The sequence below is a fragment of the Coregonus clupeaformis genome, chromosome 4 (genome assembly GCF_020615455.1).
Source record: "Coregonus clupeaformis isolate EN_2021a chromosome 4, ASM2061545v1, whole genome shotgun sequence".
NCBI classification, from domain to species: Eukaryota; Metazoa; Chordata; class Actinopteri; order Salmoniformes; family Salmonidae; genus Coregonus; species Coregonus clupeaformis.
This window is the reverse complement of record NC_059195.1, coordinates 7572885-7589582: the sequence shown is the minus strand read 5'-3', so window position 1 is coordinate 7589582 and position 16698 is coordinate 7572885. Positions and strand designations below refer to the sequence as shown.

At 40.6% G+C, this 16698-nt stretch overlaps 1 protein-coding gene across 1 annotated transcript; it reads left to right on the top strand.

Moving 5' to 3' along the window:
* Positions 1 to 4238: 4238 nt before the first annotated feature.
* Positions 4239 to 15290, top strand: asb1 (ankyrin repeat and SOCS box containing 1). Its single transcript, XM_041862698.2, has 6 exons — positions 4239 to 4321; positions 7721 to 7876; positions 8300 to 8441; positions 8818 to 9120; positions 9520 to 9914; positions 14822 to 15290. Exons 2-6 carry the CDS (start codon positions 7765 to 7767, stop codon positions 14950 to 14952), a joined length of 1083 nt encoding a protein of 360 aa, XP_041718632.1. The 5' UTR covers positions 4239 to 4321; positions 7721 to 7764; the 3' UTR covers positions 14953 to 15290.
* The last annotated feature ends 1408 nt before the right edge of the window (positions 15291 to 16698 follow it).

Genomic DNA, 16698 nt, shown 5'->3' with positions numbered 1-16698 from the left:
TGGTCTTGGCCATTGTGGAGAGGTTGGAGTCTGTTTGATTGAGTGTGTGGACAGGTGTCTTTTATACAGGTAATGAGTTCAAACAGGTGCAGTTAATATAGGTAATGAGTGGAGAACAGGAGGGCTTCTTAAAGAAAAACTAACAGGTCTGTGAGAGCCGGAATTCTTACTGGTTGGTAGGTGACCAAATACTTATGTCATGCAATAAAATGCAAATTAATTACTTAAAAATCATACAGTGTGATTTTCTGGATTTTTGTTTTAGATTTCGTCTCTCACAGTTGAAGTGTAAAACATTTATCACATCCACCCATATACATTTGATACACATATGTAATATTGAAATATGTCTGTCAATTAACAATTCTACTGTTCTTCAAAGCCTGTACAAAGCAATAGATCTGAGGTGTGCTTAACGGCTAGGCAGTCGCGAGTTGGAGAAGACATGGCAGTCCTTTTGAATGTTCCTCCTGGCAACCACTAGCCATCGACAAGACAGCAGGGCTCACGCTGACCTTTTTTACAACGAGCACGTGTGCGCCTATTTTGAAAAATTTAGCCGCACACAAAGAAATGTATGAGCACAATGACAAATATTTGAGATATATAAGCTAGAATCCTTCATTTTTCTAGGCGCACTGGTGCTCCTAAATACAAATTCCAGATTGCACAGCAAAATATTTAGGCAAACATAATTAGTTGTCAGTCATGTTTTTAGGATGACAATTTAAATTCTGTAGATAATGTTCCCAAATTGCATGTGGAAACATATTGCGGTGTTTGTGATTTGGAAGTTCAAAACATGATTGTTCTTTCATCTTAATTGGTTTTCAGAAAAACTTATAACATCTATCCCCACCTAGTGAATATGACATGTTTTATGGAGTTTAATTTACATACTCTTATTAATCTTTAAAAAATCTAAATCATTTTTAAGATGAAGCAATACTAAGCTGATGAAATTGCATTACAATATATACCACATGTACAATATAAACCACATGGTTAATAAATGTACAAAAAAGTGGACCACAGTTCAATTTCCTAACAAGCACACATTTTACAGTAACATGTTTATTTGTCCATGCTGAAAATAACACTAAAGGTTTTTGGCCAACAGTTACTTCAATTGGATAGAGAACCAAACTGTACATTTATTACATTTACATAGTTATTTAACTTCTTACACAAGTGGAAACAAGTAATACTGTGTACAGATTTCAATCCATCATTTTATATAGCAGTATTATTAGCTAGTAAGGTTGGGTGGTATCCAGATTTTCATATTGTCATACTGTCCTTCTCTCATCCCGGGATTTACAGTATTACCAGATTAGTACCCAAGGGGGCGCCACAATACGCAAAAAAAGGCCATTGGGCATCTATTACCAGAATGCTAACAAAATTTGCACAAGTAATAGCTCATTTCCATGGAGGCTGCTAGCTAAATATGCTAACGAGCGCAAATGAAAATAAACAAATTGCAAAGACAAACAATCCAGCTCATAAAGTTATACATATATAGGTACAAGCTACCAAATGTCATTTATGGTGAGTTTGGACATTTACAAGCGAATGTGAACGAGAAACATTGTGCAAATGAACAAAGTTTTGACACATACTTGTCAGAAGGAATAACAGTTCTGGCTTTGAAGCAGCATGTGTACACGCTGTGTATGTCTGAAGTCACTAGGGCAACGGGCCTGCCTGCTCTGCTCAGAGAAGAGGGAGGTGGAGCAGACAGGCCGAGGATGGAGAGGAGGAAAAATGCAAGGAAATCAAGTAGTGGCAGCTGTAAAGATAACTCATCCAAAGGGCTTTGATTTCTCAAACACGGCAGAAAGCGAACACTATATGATGCCCCGTCACCTTATTAATTCAGCCACTTGCTTAGATAACTTACAAGTGAAACTTGTTATATATAAAAAAAAAATAAAAAAAAATAATATGTATTCACTAACTGTAAGTCGCTCTGGATAAGAGCGTCTGCTAAATGACAAAAATGTAAAATGTAAAAATGTGTTAAAGCAGAATTATGTGTTTTTCACACAGGAAAATAATGATAAAACGCATAAGAAATATCTTGCTGCGTTTTGTAAACGCAGATCTAAAATGCTTCTTGTAAATTCTGCTCGGCATCAGACTAATTTTGTGCTTCAGTTGCACTTCACTCAGATGAGAATTCACGAACACATTCTATCAGCAGACAGCGGCCTGACTGATGTGTAGCTACTTTTCTCTGGTACTTTTCTCGGTGTAGCCAGCCTACTTTTCTCTGGTACTTTTCTCGGTGTAGCCAGCCTACTTTTCTCTGGTACTTTTCTCGGTGTAGCCAGCCTACTTTTCTCTGGTAAAATGAAAGATTAACTTTAAGCAAAACATTTGGAATTGTAGCTGGCTACATTTGTTCTATGATAAACATTTGGAAAATGATGGCCATGTATCGTTTTTGCTTTTTCATTGTAAGCTCATTTACTCGTGTGGCTGCCAGCCAAATAGTGTTTCTCTTCTGTTGAAGCTATTTTCTGCCGAATGTGTTGCACTAATGTATTTTCTATGAATTAAAACTATAGTTGCACGTCCCTGATCATTCTATTAAAGCAAAAAAACACTGACTTTCAATATAAAACGTGATCCCTGTCAATACACAGCTGGACCTCCTGCTCCCACTTTCTCCCATTGTGCTATTTACAAACAAACACTTGACTGGCTCAACTATTCTGGGGAAGTACGGTAAGCTTCATAATGTAAAATAATGTGACAGATGAAATGAAGAACGCGATCTGCTTTAACTCCTAACATTGACTGCAGGTATTTACTTAAAAAGTAGCTACAAATATAAAAAATGTATTGAAAAACTTCCAATAAATAGTTTAAACGGTATTGACGGTATTGAAAAACCATCCCATGGCTATTTCCAAATACCCCAGTATACGGTATATTGCCCAAGCGTATTTGCTAGCACATCAAATGTACATGTTTTTAACATTGGACTGCAAAATAATTAACACTTTAAAATAAGTTGCTCTTAAACATGTGTAATAACTCTGTAATAACAGCATCAGGGTATACTAACTAAATGGTTACATTTCAATAAAATAACTTTGTCCTTTTGATAGTATTTTTTAAGAAGTAAGCAAGGAGGGTCTGGGATTGAGTTTGGTTTGGGGAATACTTTAGACTCTCTTTGCTAACGTGAGGTAAACATTACAATGGCATCTTAATAACTGCTCTGGATAGCGCTGCATACTGAGCAGAATGACAAATGACCCGAGTTTGTGTTTCTGACCGGTTCACCCAAAGTCCTCGTGGCGTCTTGCACGACCGCGTCACACTCACATGGAGACCCTCTCCTTTGAAGGCTGGCCCAACGTGACATAACTAAAAACATTTACATTTTCTTTAAAAAGCTCTGTATTATAACATTAGGCAAGCCATAAATTTGGCAAGCCATAAAACAGCTGCGATGCACACAAAATAATGAAGAACCCCTAAACCTCTAAGTGAGGTTTTGGTCTGGTCTTTTGGGATAGAAGTTAGGATTTTGAGGCCCCTTTATAAAGGTAAGTGGACACCTGCTTAAAGCAAAGACTCTGGCCTTGGTCTGAAGTTGAATAGCTGGATTAGTGCAGGCTGTAGTATTGCACATGCAGTCACTACTCCCATTGTCCCTCTGCGTTTGCCCTCCTGTTGTAGGACTCAAAAAAGAGGGTCAACTCTCCTGGAAGACTAGCCTGAAGTGACTTGTGCCACGTGTAGGGTTTACAGAATGGCTGTCTCTTAACCTTTAAAAAGGACTGAGTTCATCCAACTCAAGTGTTTGGACACTGAGCTTCAGAACGGTTTGCTTTGCTAATGAGCGGCTTAATTCAGTGAGTGGGCCACTAACATACCCACCACCCTTCAGTTATACCCAACAATTTACCACTTCAAAATCTGACTGTTTTGCATTTTAGATATTGCTTCATGTGACACAACCATACTAAAATCCATGATGCTAAATGGCATAAAAAGAGTAGCTAGACACAAACATAGCCATGATATAAAGAATGGACTTTTTAAATGGAGCAACATGTTTGACAGATTCCTTTTTCCACTGTTGAGCAGCCTTGGTGTTTACAGAGCTGGGGGTTCGTGGTCCCTACGGTCCAGTCTGTTCAGAGTGACACATTGAGCCGCCTGGCCTCCCCTGTTTATTTTTAGAGGCCGCCGTCCAGGGTTCAGCTGTCGTCAGGCAGCAATAAGCCATTCTTGCACACCACCTCCGCCGACATGAAACCTTCAACAGCGGCACAATCAAGTCACCTACCACAGTTAAACAGTGAGTTGAAATGCTGCCTCGAGTCAAGACACCCGACTCACTCACACTCAACTCACAGACTGACTGTTGGTCCTAGACCCTAGGCTGTCTGCTTCCTTGTAACCATAAAATAAGCTTTATTCTCAGGCCATAGGTGCTGAGAAGTCCTACTGCTTTCAAATTATTAATAGCCATGCCACTGGTCTACTAAGCATGAATGAAAATGAAGACATCTTATGCATGCGTGTGGTCACTATATTATTCATGATAATGGTATTGATCAATATTATACTCTCGGCTATAGTTGAATCAGAAATTGGCATATGACCTATTCAATTAAATGTGTGTTTTAATTTAAAAAATACCAATGATTTGGCAATGCAACCTTCTGTCCCCTAAATTTGAGCCTTATCTCAGCAAGCTGACAAGTAACATAACTTGTTAAATCTGTATTAGGGTCACCTACATTGGTGACACAGTGGCCCAATAATATCTCCTATCTCCTAAAGTCTGCACAAGCTTCACTCCCACACATTTCCAAAAGGCATTGGATTGACATAGGCATGGGCTAGCTAGAGGGAGTTTCCACTATATTTCTTATATCAGTCATTTCCTTTAAAATCAGTGAAGAGAAGTGAACAAGTGCACACTTTGTGAGAAAGGTGATATTATTGGGATGCAACCTGTATCAGAATAGAGTACCACAGTATGAGTCATAATACCCATAAAACCTAGCGGTCAAACGGAAATTGTTCCAATAGTTTTTCCACCATTCATTTCACTTTTATTAATATATTCGCCTGTATTTACCCCCCAAAATGAAATACTAATTAGCTGCTAATGTGGCTATCATAAAGAACTACAAATGCCGTGATGATCTGGACGAGACTGCCGAATCGAGGCAAATTGGATTCTGGATTAGCTAAATGTAGTAATGAATAAATTGGCTACATTTCTTTTAAATGGACAATTCTGTGAGCTGTCTTGTGCAAGTTTTAAATTGACAATACCTGTTAGCAAAGGTGTCAGCTAGAGATGGCGTGCAGGAGCTTGCAGGGATTTGTACAGTCATGGTCAAAAGTTTTGAGAATGACACAAATACTAATTTTCACAAAGTCTGCTGCCTCAGTTTTGATGATGGCAATTTGCATATACTCCAGAATGTCATGAAGAGTGATCAGATGAATTGCAATTAATTGCAAAGTCCCTCTTTGCCATGAAAAACATGTCCACTGCATTTCAGCCCTGCCACAAAAGGACCAGCTGACATCATGTCAGTGATTCTCTCGTTAACACAGGTGAGAGTGTTGATGAGGACAAGGCTGGAGATCACTCTGTCATGCTGATTGTGTTAGAATAACAGACTGGAAGCTTTTAAAAGGAGGGTGGTGCTTGAAATCATTGTTCTTCCTCTGTTAACCATGGTTACCTGCAAGGAAACACGTGCCGTCATCATTGCTTTGCACAAAAAGGGCTTCACAGGCAAAGTTATTGCTGCTAGTAAGATTGCACCTAAATCAACCATTTATCGGATCATCAAGAACTTCAAGGAGAGAGGTTCAACTGTTGTGAAGAAGGCGTCAGGGCGCCCAAGAAAGTCCAGCAAGCGCCAGGACCGTCTCCTGAAGTTGATTCAGCTGCGGGATTGGGGCACCACCAGTATTTGCTCAGGAATGGCAGCAGGCAGGTGTGAGTGCATCTGCACGCACAGTGAGGCGAAGACTTTTGGAGGATGGCCTGGTGTCAAGAAGGGCAGCAAAGAAGCCACTTCTCTCCAGGAAAAACATCAGGGACAGACTGATGTTCTGCAAAAGGTACAGGGATTGGACTGCTGAGGACTGGGGTAAAGTCATTTTCTCTGATGAATCCCCTTTCCGATTGTTTGGGGCATCCGGAAAGCACCTTGTCCAGAGAAGACAAGGTGCGCGCTACCATCAGTCCTGTGTCATGCCGACAGTAAAGCATCCTAAGACCATTCATGTGTGGGGTTGCTTCTCAGCCAAGGGAGTGGGCTCACTCACAATTTTGCCTAAGAACACAGCCATGAATAAAGAATGGTACCAACACATCCTTCGAGAGCAACTTCTCCCAACCATCCAAGAACAGTTTGGTGACGACCAATGCCTTTTTCTGCATGATGGAGCACCTTGCCATAAGGCAAAAGTGATAACTAAGTGGCTCATGGAACAAAACATCGACATGTTCGGTCCATGGCCAGGAAACACCCCAGACCTTAATCCCATTGAGAACTTGTGGTCGATCCTCAAGAGGCGGGTGGACAAACAAAACCCCACAAATTCTGACAAACTCCAAGCATTGATTATGCAAGAATGTGCTGCCATCAGTCAGGATGTAGCCCAGAAGTTAATTGACAGCATGCCAGGGCGGATTGCAGAGGTCTTGAAAAAGAAGGGTTAACACTGCAAATATTGACTCTTTGCATAAACTTAATGTAATTGTCAATAAAAGCCTTTGACACTTATGGAATGCTTGTACTTATACTTCAGTATACCATAGTAACATCTGACAAAAATAGCTCATAACACTGAAGCAGCGAACTTTGTGAAGACCAATACTTGTCATTCTCAAAACTTTTGACCACGACTGTAGTTTTGAATTATGTCTACTTTGATGCTAATTAGCATTTTTGAATCTGAGAGTAAATAGAACTGAATATATTGATAAAAGTCACCTTGTCCGATATAGATTTGCATGGATATCCAAATGTCATGCCAGGGTAAGCCTTCACAAAACACAGCCCTTATTTTAACTGTTTCTAAACTCTCCTATGGGAAAAATTAATGGTGGAAAAACTATTGGAACCATTTTCCTGTTTGACCGCTAGGTTGTATTGGTATTATGACACCTCCACCGTGGGGTTCTTTTGTATTCACTATAGCTATAATGCATTGAGTCAGTTAAAGGGGCAATCAGCAGCCATCTCGGTAAATGGCTGTGGGATGGGGTTGGAGTAATGTAACTACTCTCAAATTAGACAGTGCTAATAGATGCAAGGACTGACCACCCATTATATCAAATTATAGTTTAAACCATGTTTTGAGGCTATAGTGTTTATTTACGTTTACTTTGTTTACAAACATTGGAGTAAAACAAGCTTTTGACAGTTTAACTAAGCTCATGAGGAATTTATAAGTTATATTCTTCAAGTATCAAATAGGTACATATCATTAATTTATCAATCCAAAATTTGATGTAGCATCTGGAGATTGCCCCTTTTAAATTGGACCCCAAGAGCAGGAAGTCGCGCTCTCGGCTCTCATATAGGGAAAGCGAGTGACCAGTGCGGTGTCATAAATGTATTCCATAACAACAACAATGGCACAACGGACGGGTATGACAAAGTCGTTTTGATAATACTAGCTAGTTATTCACTTTCATAGTTCTGGTGCTTTTTCGTAGTAAACTCCCTGCAAAGAAGCGTGAGAAGTTATTATTAGGGAGAAATGGCGGACGGCGGAGGCTTCGAGGCGGGTGATGTTGTCGACCCACCCATTGCGCCGAATATCATCTGTCCCCTTGTCACCGTTTCGGACCTACCCAGCCCCACAGCTGCAGGTAAAACACAACACGTTGAATGTTTACACTGTTCTACCACCTAGCTGTGCAAGAGAACACAGCAGCATTAGCATTAGTGTGAGAAACTAGATTAATTCTCAGTAAACTGGCTGGGCTATTTTTGGTTAAAACTTGCGTTGCATACGCCTGCGTAATTACGCAAATTATAACATGTCAGTGAACTACATCGATTTGAGCACTTTTATCACTTCATTTATTCGTAATTTATATTTTCACTATTTCATCTAGGTAATGTGTACATCAATGACACATCTCAAGTCAATATTTGCATGCATGGATGGTGTATGATTTATTTATAGCCACTATGCAACCAAGTGGTAGTGGAAATGGTAGGCCTTTCAGTTAGCACAGCATCATCTGATCTGGGTATTTGGAGCTTTAGCTTAGCTCTTTCTCCTCCAGGCCGTAACCTGAAGGAATGGCTGCAGGAGCAGTTCAATAAAAAGCCTGAAGAGCAGAGTGAGGATGCCCTGCTCCACAACGCTGCTTACGTAGGAGACCTGGATACTCTGAGGAACCTGCTGCAGGAGGACAGCTTCAGAGAGTGAGTGAGGGAGGGAGGCCACTGGACCTTACTGCATTATATAACCCCATCTCCTACCTGTTCTGCACCCTTCCCACTTCCCACATGCATGCAAATATCCTATGCACATACTGTATTTAGCAAAGTCAGAAAGCCACTATCTTACCCCTTTCATATCCAACACAGTCATATTCAAGACGTAGGCCTATTGCACGAAAATCCCTTCCACCCTTCTGTATCTCTCTTTAGTTTGTAAGTGTGTGTGTGTATTGGAAACAATTTTTAGGATAAGACACCAATCGGCAATACCGCCCCTTTATTTAACAGCGTCTTGACAGTTAAACTAGTCTACTAAATTGGTATGAGTTCTGAGCTAACATCTCCTATTGGCTGTCAGGCGGATAAACGAGAAGTCTGTGTGGTGCTGTGGTTGGCTGCCCTGCACCCCTCTGCGCATCGCTGCCACAGCCGGTCACGGGGCCTGTGTGGCCTACCTGATAGGCCAGGGGGCCAAGGTGGACCTAGTGGACGTGAAGGGTCAGACAGCCCTCTACGTGGCGGTGGTCAACGGACACCTGGACTGTGTGACCATCCTCCTAGAAGCTGGAGCTGGCCCCAACGGCAGCCGCCACCACCGCAGCACTCCCGTCTATCACGCTGCACGGGTAGGCAGGGTGGACATACTCCAAGAGCTCATCAGGTGAGTGCTTTAACTTTCCATGCCAATTTAGTTTATTGAATTGGATTGAATGAAGGAGGCAATAATGGCTATAGGAGGGGTCATCTGCTAGTATTTGTTGATTGAATTGCCTAGGAACAATAATAGAATCAGGGGTCATTTTTCTTGGTGAAGGGAGGAAACCAATACATTCTGAAAAAACCTTATTGTCTTATTACGCAGTTATTGTCCATTACTTTTGTGTTATTGTCTGATTGATCAGTGTTGTTGTCTATTTCTAACATGTCCCATCACCATGGTCGTGTTCATTAGGGCACACAATGGAAAATTAGCGTTTCTTATTGGACAGTCAGGTTGTCCCTCCATGTTTCAGTAAAACAATTCCCTATGGTGCCTAATCGACACGACCCATCTCTCCAGGTTCCATGCCGACGTAGATGTGGACCACCAGCTGGGTGCCAGGCCCCCGTTTGGCGCAGCCCGCACCCTCACCACCCTGGTGGTGTGCCCGCTCTACATCAGCGCCGCCTATCGCCACCTCCACTGCTTCAGCCTGCTGCTGGCGGCTGGCGCCCAGCCGGACTACAACTACAACGGACCAGTGAGCCGCGAGGCACTAGCCAAGGGTTTGGCCTCCTGCCTGCTGGATGCGGTGCTGAGACATGGCTGTGAGGCGGCATTCGTCAGCCTGCTGCTGGACCATGGGGCCAAGCCCAGCCTGGTACCCTGGGAGCAGCCCCACCGAGAGGGGGCGACCGCCGGGGGGCGAGAGAGGGTCGACCCCGAAGCCTTGCAGCTCTACTTGGAGGCCAGGAGTGAGTAGAGTTCCATCCCCCCTGACCTTCACACAGCACCATTACATTTACATTTTAGTCACTTAGACGCTCTTATCCAGAGCCATGAGGCTGTATGATATGAAAAGTCACAGAAATATTAATGATGGTAGTAGTGGGTTGGGTGTATAAAGCCCATCTTTATTTATTTGTTTATATTTGTTTATATCTATTTGACTATCGCCTATGAGTTTATTGAAAACATACCATGGCAATATGGCAGAAGTGTAAATGTACATACTGTAACAGCAACATACATTGCACACATCACAAATAGGAAATGAACACTCGCAAATACCTTTGAGGTCATTGATATAAAATAATATGGATTTGAAGATTTAAGTTACAAAACATTATATCCACCAATTTTTCACACTTGTGTTTTGTCATCAAATGATTGCTTATAGGTAACTTCGTGTGTGTGTAAAATATTACTGTTCTCAGATTTTTTATTCAAAGATTTGAGACGTGTATTAAAATGGGTTTTGTTGCAAAACGCTATATATCCATTGTTTAGCTGGAATGGAATATTTGTATTCTGTATATTTGACTGTGGATATATGGTTGTCTCACCTAGCTATCTTAATATACTGTAAATACACTAACTGTAAGTCGCTCTGGATAAGAGCATCTGCTAAATGACTCATGTCAAATGTAAATATTTTACATACAAATCCCATATCACTCTATTAATAGATTGTTTTATATTGATGTCACAAATGTATTATTTGTACAGTTCTTTATTAAAAAAGAATCAAGTTATCACATTTGACTGTGTAAAACCCATGAATACTACTTATTCCTCTGAGAGTGAGGTGGATATATAGCATTTTGCAACAAAACATGAATATTTGTCTCTCTGAAATGACACCATCAAGTGATTGATTTCAATCAAATACATGTCAGTCATTGAACAACCCCATGCCATGATTAGATGGTGAAAAAACACACCAAGCTCTTTCATAAGTTCTCTAAAAAATAAAAGCTAATTTACCAACATTTCTGAAAATGGATATATAGTGTTTGGAATTAAACTCTTCATTTACGTTACTTATTTATTTATTTATTTATTGATTTTACATAACTAGCCTCGTGGAGAACCAGGCTTCCCTAATTAGGTAAACCTGGTGAAGTCAATGGTAGAAAGTGGCTAAAAAGGGTTGGAACCCCAGGGTGTAAATCAGTGACGCCTGGCAACACGTCAAACCAATCAACTGTCTTGCTTGGGCGGAGTTCCAAAGCGATAGAAAATATACTCCGACATCTGCCCACTCACAATCTCATACAGTATGTTGCCTGACTATAATATTTTATCTTGATACGTTAATAAATACATACTGTTTCCATTTTGGCATGTTTAACTGTCTAGAGTATCCATTGTAATGTGCATAGACCACAGGCTAACTGACAAAGAATTGGTAGCTAGCTAGCTACCCACGAACATTGATAATTATGTTACAAGCTGGTGATTGTAAGCTTGTGGTACAAGCTTGTGATTGCTTTATGTAGTTATCTTGTTTTGTAAGGTAATGCAGTAGCACGGGAGTGTGCAGTGCTTCTCAAATGTACATTTTTATGTGTTCTCCACACTCTCGTCCTCACAAGAACCTACTAACTAAAACGTCGGAGTGAGGCACACGAACACCCAGTGACACACGTCATAACACGCAGCACCCAATCTACGGGCATGTGGGGGGAAGAGTTCTTGAAATGTACCATAAAATAATGCCGCGCTCCAGTCTAGCCGTTTCGGCTAATACAAACATCTTCAGACTTCCAAATGAGTGGCGTGACAACAACGTGATTTGGAGGTGTGGTAACACGAGACTAGTACATTACATATACACACAATATATTACATATCACATCTGCACTAAGTATTTATTTTCTCTCAAACCCATTGATGGCAATAACACCATTTATCTTACGGATCTATCAACATCTGCATTGCTTAAGACTGCCTTAAGAAATTATCTCATGGACTGTCAGTCATTGCATCCAGGGTTGCGTCAATTAATTGGAGAGAGACTGGTTACATTTCCCCATCCCTCAGCTTACCAAACAAAGTGGTTGGGTCAGGCGATTGAAATTACATATTGAACCTTTAATATGTGTCTCACCAATGCAATTGTGTATCAGTATATAACAGAATCCTACCTGCAGTCCCGCAGATAATCAACAGTAACACGACAGGTATCATATCTGTCTCAAGCTGGGGTTCCACTGAGCTATAACACTGCTGTCTGAAGCGTGGACTGAAGAGTGGAAAAGACTTGCACATCACATCTATCAGATTACTTCCTTACTTCTCTGATATAAGATAAGCGACTATCTCATGGCTTTCTTACTTCCATGAAATTAGACTAACTTCCTCTAGCAGTTTATCTCGGATCATTGGACCCACCTACCTACCGGAAAAAAACCCATAGGGAACTGCTGACAGGTCAGCAAAGTTTTGCACAGTGTGCACTAGCCATACAATTAAATGGAACATAAACCACGTTTCCATCCACAGTTTTTATGCAAGTATAAAATAAAATAAATAATGACAGCTGTGAAGGAAACAGGAATTTTCAGTACTATTTTATAAATGCTGACAGATAATTTTTCGTTCAACCTGGTGGGATCTTTTTGTGTTGGTAAAATTAATAATGCGAGAAATGGAGGTGGAAATTCCTTTATGCGCAAATATTGATATAATAACCATCATATCATCACTACGTCATCACACACTGATTTTTATCCGCACATCATGCACTGACTTTTTGTCCGTTTGGTGGAAACACCACTGTTGGGAAAATGCACATATTTTCTATATGCAGATTTTTGAATATTCGCATGAAAATCTGTCGTCAATTGGATGGAAACCTAGCTATAGAAAGTTATTTAATGTATCACTATGGTACTAGGTGTCTAACCCATTATTATCGGTTAGATCTGGAGAAGGGGTAGGCTACTTGGTGTAGACAAAGCTAGAGCTGTGCTATCCTTCAGATCAATTAAGAAGGAGATCAGTCGTTTAAAAAGGTTGAGCTCTATTAACGCTGTCATGGGTGAGGGGCTGCCAAATGATGATCGCACTGATTACTAATAAACACAATGAGACAAATACAGTGTGCTGTTGTCTTTGCATTTGAACATGTATGACATACAGTACCAGTCAAAAGTTTGGACACACCTACTCATTCCAGGGTTTTTCTTTATTTTTACTATTTCCTACATTGTAGAATAATAGTGAAGTCATCAAAACTATGAAATAGCACATATGGAATCATGTAGTAACCAAAAAAGTGTTAAACAAATCAAAATATATTTTATATTTGAGATTCTTCAAATAGCCACCCTTTGCCTTGATGACAGCTTTGTACACTCTTGGCATTCTCTCAACCAGCTTCAACTGGAATGCTTTTCCAACAGTCTTGAAGGAGTTCCCACATATGCTGACTGCTTTTCCTTTACTCTGCGGTCCGACTCATCGCAAACCATCTCAATTGGGTTGAGGTCAGGGGATTGTGGAGGCCAGGCCATCTGATGCAGCACTCCATCACTCTCCTTCTTGGTAAATAGCCCTTACACAGCCTGCAGGTGGGTTGGGTCATTGTCCTGTTGAAAAATATATGATAGTCCCACTAATCCCAAACCAGATGGGATGGTGTATCGCTGCAGAATGCTGTGGTAGCCATGCTGGTCAAGTGTGTCTTCAATTCTTAATAAATCACAGACAGTGTCACCAGCAAAGCACCCCCACACCATAACACCACCTCCGCCATGCTTTACGGTGGGAACTACACATGCGGAGATAATCCTTTCACCCACACCACGTCTCACAAAGACACGGCGGTTGGAACAAAAAATCTCACATTTGGACTCCAGACCAAAGGACAAATTTCCACCGGTCTAATGTCCATTGCTCGTGTTTCTTGGCCCAAACAGGTCTCTTCTTCTTATTGGTGTCCTTTAGTAGTGGTTTCTTTGCAGCAATTCAACCATGAAGGCCTGATTCACACAGTCCCTTCTGAACAGTTGATGTTGAGATGTGTCTGTGACTTGAACTCTATGAAGCATTTATTTGGGCTGCAATTTCTGAGGCTGGTAACTCTAATGAACTTATCCTCTGCAGCAGAGGTAACTCTGGGTCTTCCATTCCTGTGGCGGTTCATCATAGCTCTTGATGGTTTTTGCGACTGCACTTGAAGAAACTTTCAAAGTTCTTGAAATGTTCCGTACTGACTGACCTTCATGTCTTAAAGTAATGATGGACTGTCGTTTCTCTTTGCTTATTTGAGCTGTTCTTGCCATAATATTGACTTGGTCTTTTACCAAATAGGGCTATCTTCTGTATACCCCCCCTACCTTGTCACAACACAACTGATTGGCTCAAACACATTAAGAAGGAAAGAAATTCCACAAATTAACTTAAGAAGACACACCTGTTAATTGAAATGCATTCCAGGTGACTACCTCATGAAGCTGGTTGAGAGAATGCCAAGAGTGTGCAAAGCTGTCATCAATGCAAAAGGTGGCTATTTGAAGAATCTCAAATATAAAATATATTGTGATTTATTTAACACTTTTTGGGTTACTACATGATTCCATATGTGTTATTTCATAGTTTTGATGTCTTCACTATTATTCTACAATGTAGAAGATAGTAAAAATAAAGAAAAACCCTGGAATGACTAGGTGTTCTAAAACATTTGACCGGTAGTATACATGTAGGCTACTCCCATGCACCATTGGAAGAGTTTTGTAGATTAATACGATATTTTCTCATGAATGCCATCAGATTATTGTTAATGTGTATCATTCAAGTTTAATGGAAAATGTGATGTTAGACCGTTGAAATGTATATTTATCCTGTTGATAATAAATTCCTTATTTTTTCCCAGGATGTCCTCGTAGGCTGACCTACCAATGTCGGATCAGTATTAGGAAAGTGATGGGGAAGCATCGGCTAAAATACATCCCTTCTCTACCGCTCCCGGACCCCATTCAGAACTTCCTGCTTCACCAGAACTGACTCTGGCAGGCCTTGTCTTTGATGATCGTTATGCAATTATGAGCAGTGGCGGACTTACCATAAGGCAGAAGAGGTAATTGCCTCAGGCCTCACATCATCAAATCATCAAGACCTTGTGAGCTGGGCATAATTGAAACAAATGGGAAAGGGGAGTTTTGCTTATTAATGAGGCCACATTGTTGACAAAAAAGGCCTCAAAAAAAGTTTATGAATCCATATAGCCAAATAATAATTCACAATAGATCAATAATTTATTTCTATACAAATACACTGAGTGTACAAAACATTAGGAACACCTAATGACATAGACTGACCAGGTGAATCCAGGTGAAAGCTATGACCCTTTATTGATGTCACTTTTTAAATCCACTTCAATCAGTGTAGACGAAGGGGAGGAGACCGTTTAAAGAAGGATATTTGAGACAATTGAGACATGGGATTGTGAGTGGGCAAGACAAAAGATTGAAGTGCCTTTGAACGGGGTATGGTAGTTGGTGCCAAAAGTTTTTGTGTCAAGAACGCACCGGTTTGTGTCAAGAACTGCAACGCTTCTAGGTTTTACACGCTCAACAGTTTCCCATTTGTATCAAGAATGGTCCACCACCCAAAGGACATCCAGCCAACTTGACACAACCGTGGGAAGCATTGGAATCAACATGGGCCAGCATCCCTGTGGAACGCTTTCGACACCTTGTAGAGTCCATGCCCCGATGAATTGAGGCTACTCTGAGGGCAAAAGGGGGTGCAACTCAATATTAGGAAGGTGTTCCTAATGTTTTGTACACTCAATGTACAGTGCATCAGAAAAGTTGTTTACTGCTTGTTTGCTGTGACAAGGCCTACACTCTGAATGAGTTGCTTCTTGCCTTAATTGCATACCTCCCACATTTTCTCTATAATAGGGCTTACTGTACCACCTGTAAAGCGATCTGCCACTAAAGCAACATCTGTTTCCCCCTTCTTCCCGTCTTCTGTCTTTTTGCAGAACAAGAGAGCAATTATTTATCTTTCCCACACCTGTTTCCAATTTCATTTTCTTTGGAAAAGCACATCTTTAATGACAGGCAGTCCCGTTTATACCTGGCGCTAACATGGGTCTTGTGTCCTGATCTTGTCCATTCACACTTATAAGATCTGATCAAAATCAGTTCACAATGCATCTTTTAACCCCTGTAAATTTAAGCCGTTGGAGGGGGGGGGGGTTGGTTCTAAGCTGACATATGGAATTGTTTTAAGATGGTCATACTATGGATAATTTAGCTATTTGATTTAGATTTAGGTATAAAAATATATATATATTAAAACATTATTTGTTAAAATATTGAATTTGGCCTTTACTACTATAGCTTATAGAAACGCATTGAATAACACATTCATAAATGGCAGAAAATACAATAAAAAAATTAATCATAAGGAATAAGGTTTTGAAGTGTCTGTCCTATATCTAGGTGATATAAGAAAGCTCAGGATATATATATCTTTAAAAAAAACATTTAACCCCCTTTTTTGGGTAAGCACAACACTACCTCCATACTTCCATTAATTTTTTTTTAAACGGTACCGGTTACCTTAAGACGTGTCCCATGACACTTATGGGGGTCGTAGAGCAAAACGGGGAACACCATCTTGTTTGTGAGAACATTCGTTTGTAGCCCAAACAGTTATGCTGGAATACCCATCCATGACCCATTTTCAATGCCCTGGCTGAGGGAAGGAGGTTCTCACCCAAGATTTGACGGTACATGG

What these genes read in the sequence shown, in the direction of transcription:
- asb1 (XM_041862698.2), top strand. Translation starts at nt 7,765, where the DNA reads ATGGCGGACGGCGGAGGCTTCGAGGCGGGTGATGTTGTCGACCCACCC. An exon ending in ATACTCCAAGAGCTCATCAG is followed by an intron (nt 9,121 to 9,519) that starts GTGAGTGCTTTA and finishes CCATCTCTCCAG; the next exon opens with GTTCCATGCCGACGTAGATG. An exon ending in GCTCTACTTGGAGGCCAGGA is followed by an intron (nt 9,915 to 14,821) that starts GTGAGTAGAGTT and finishes ATTTTTTCCCAG; the next exon opens with GATGTCCTCGTAGGCTGACC.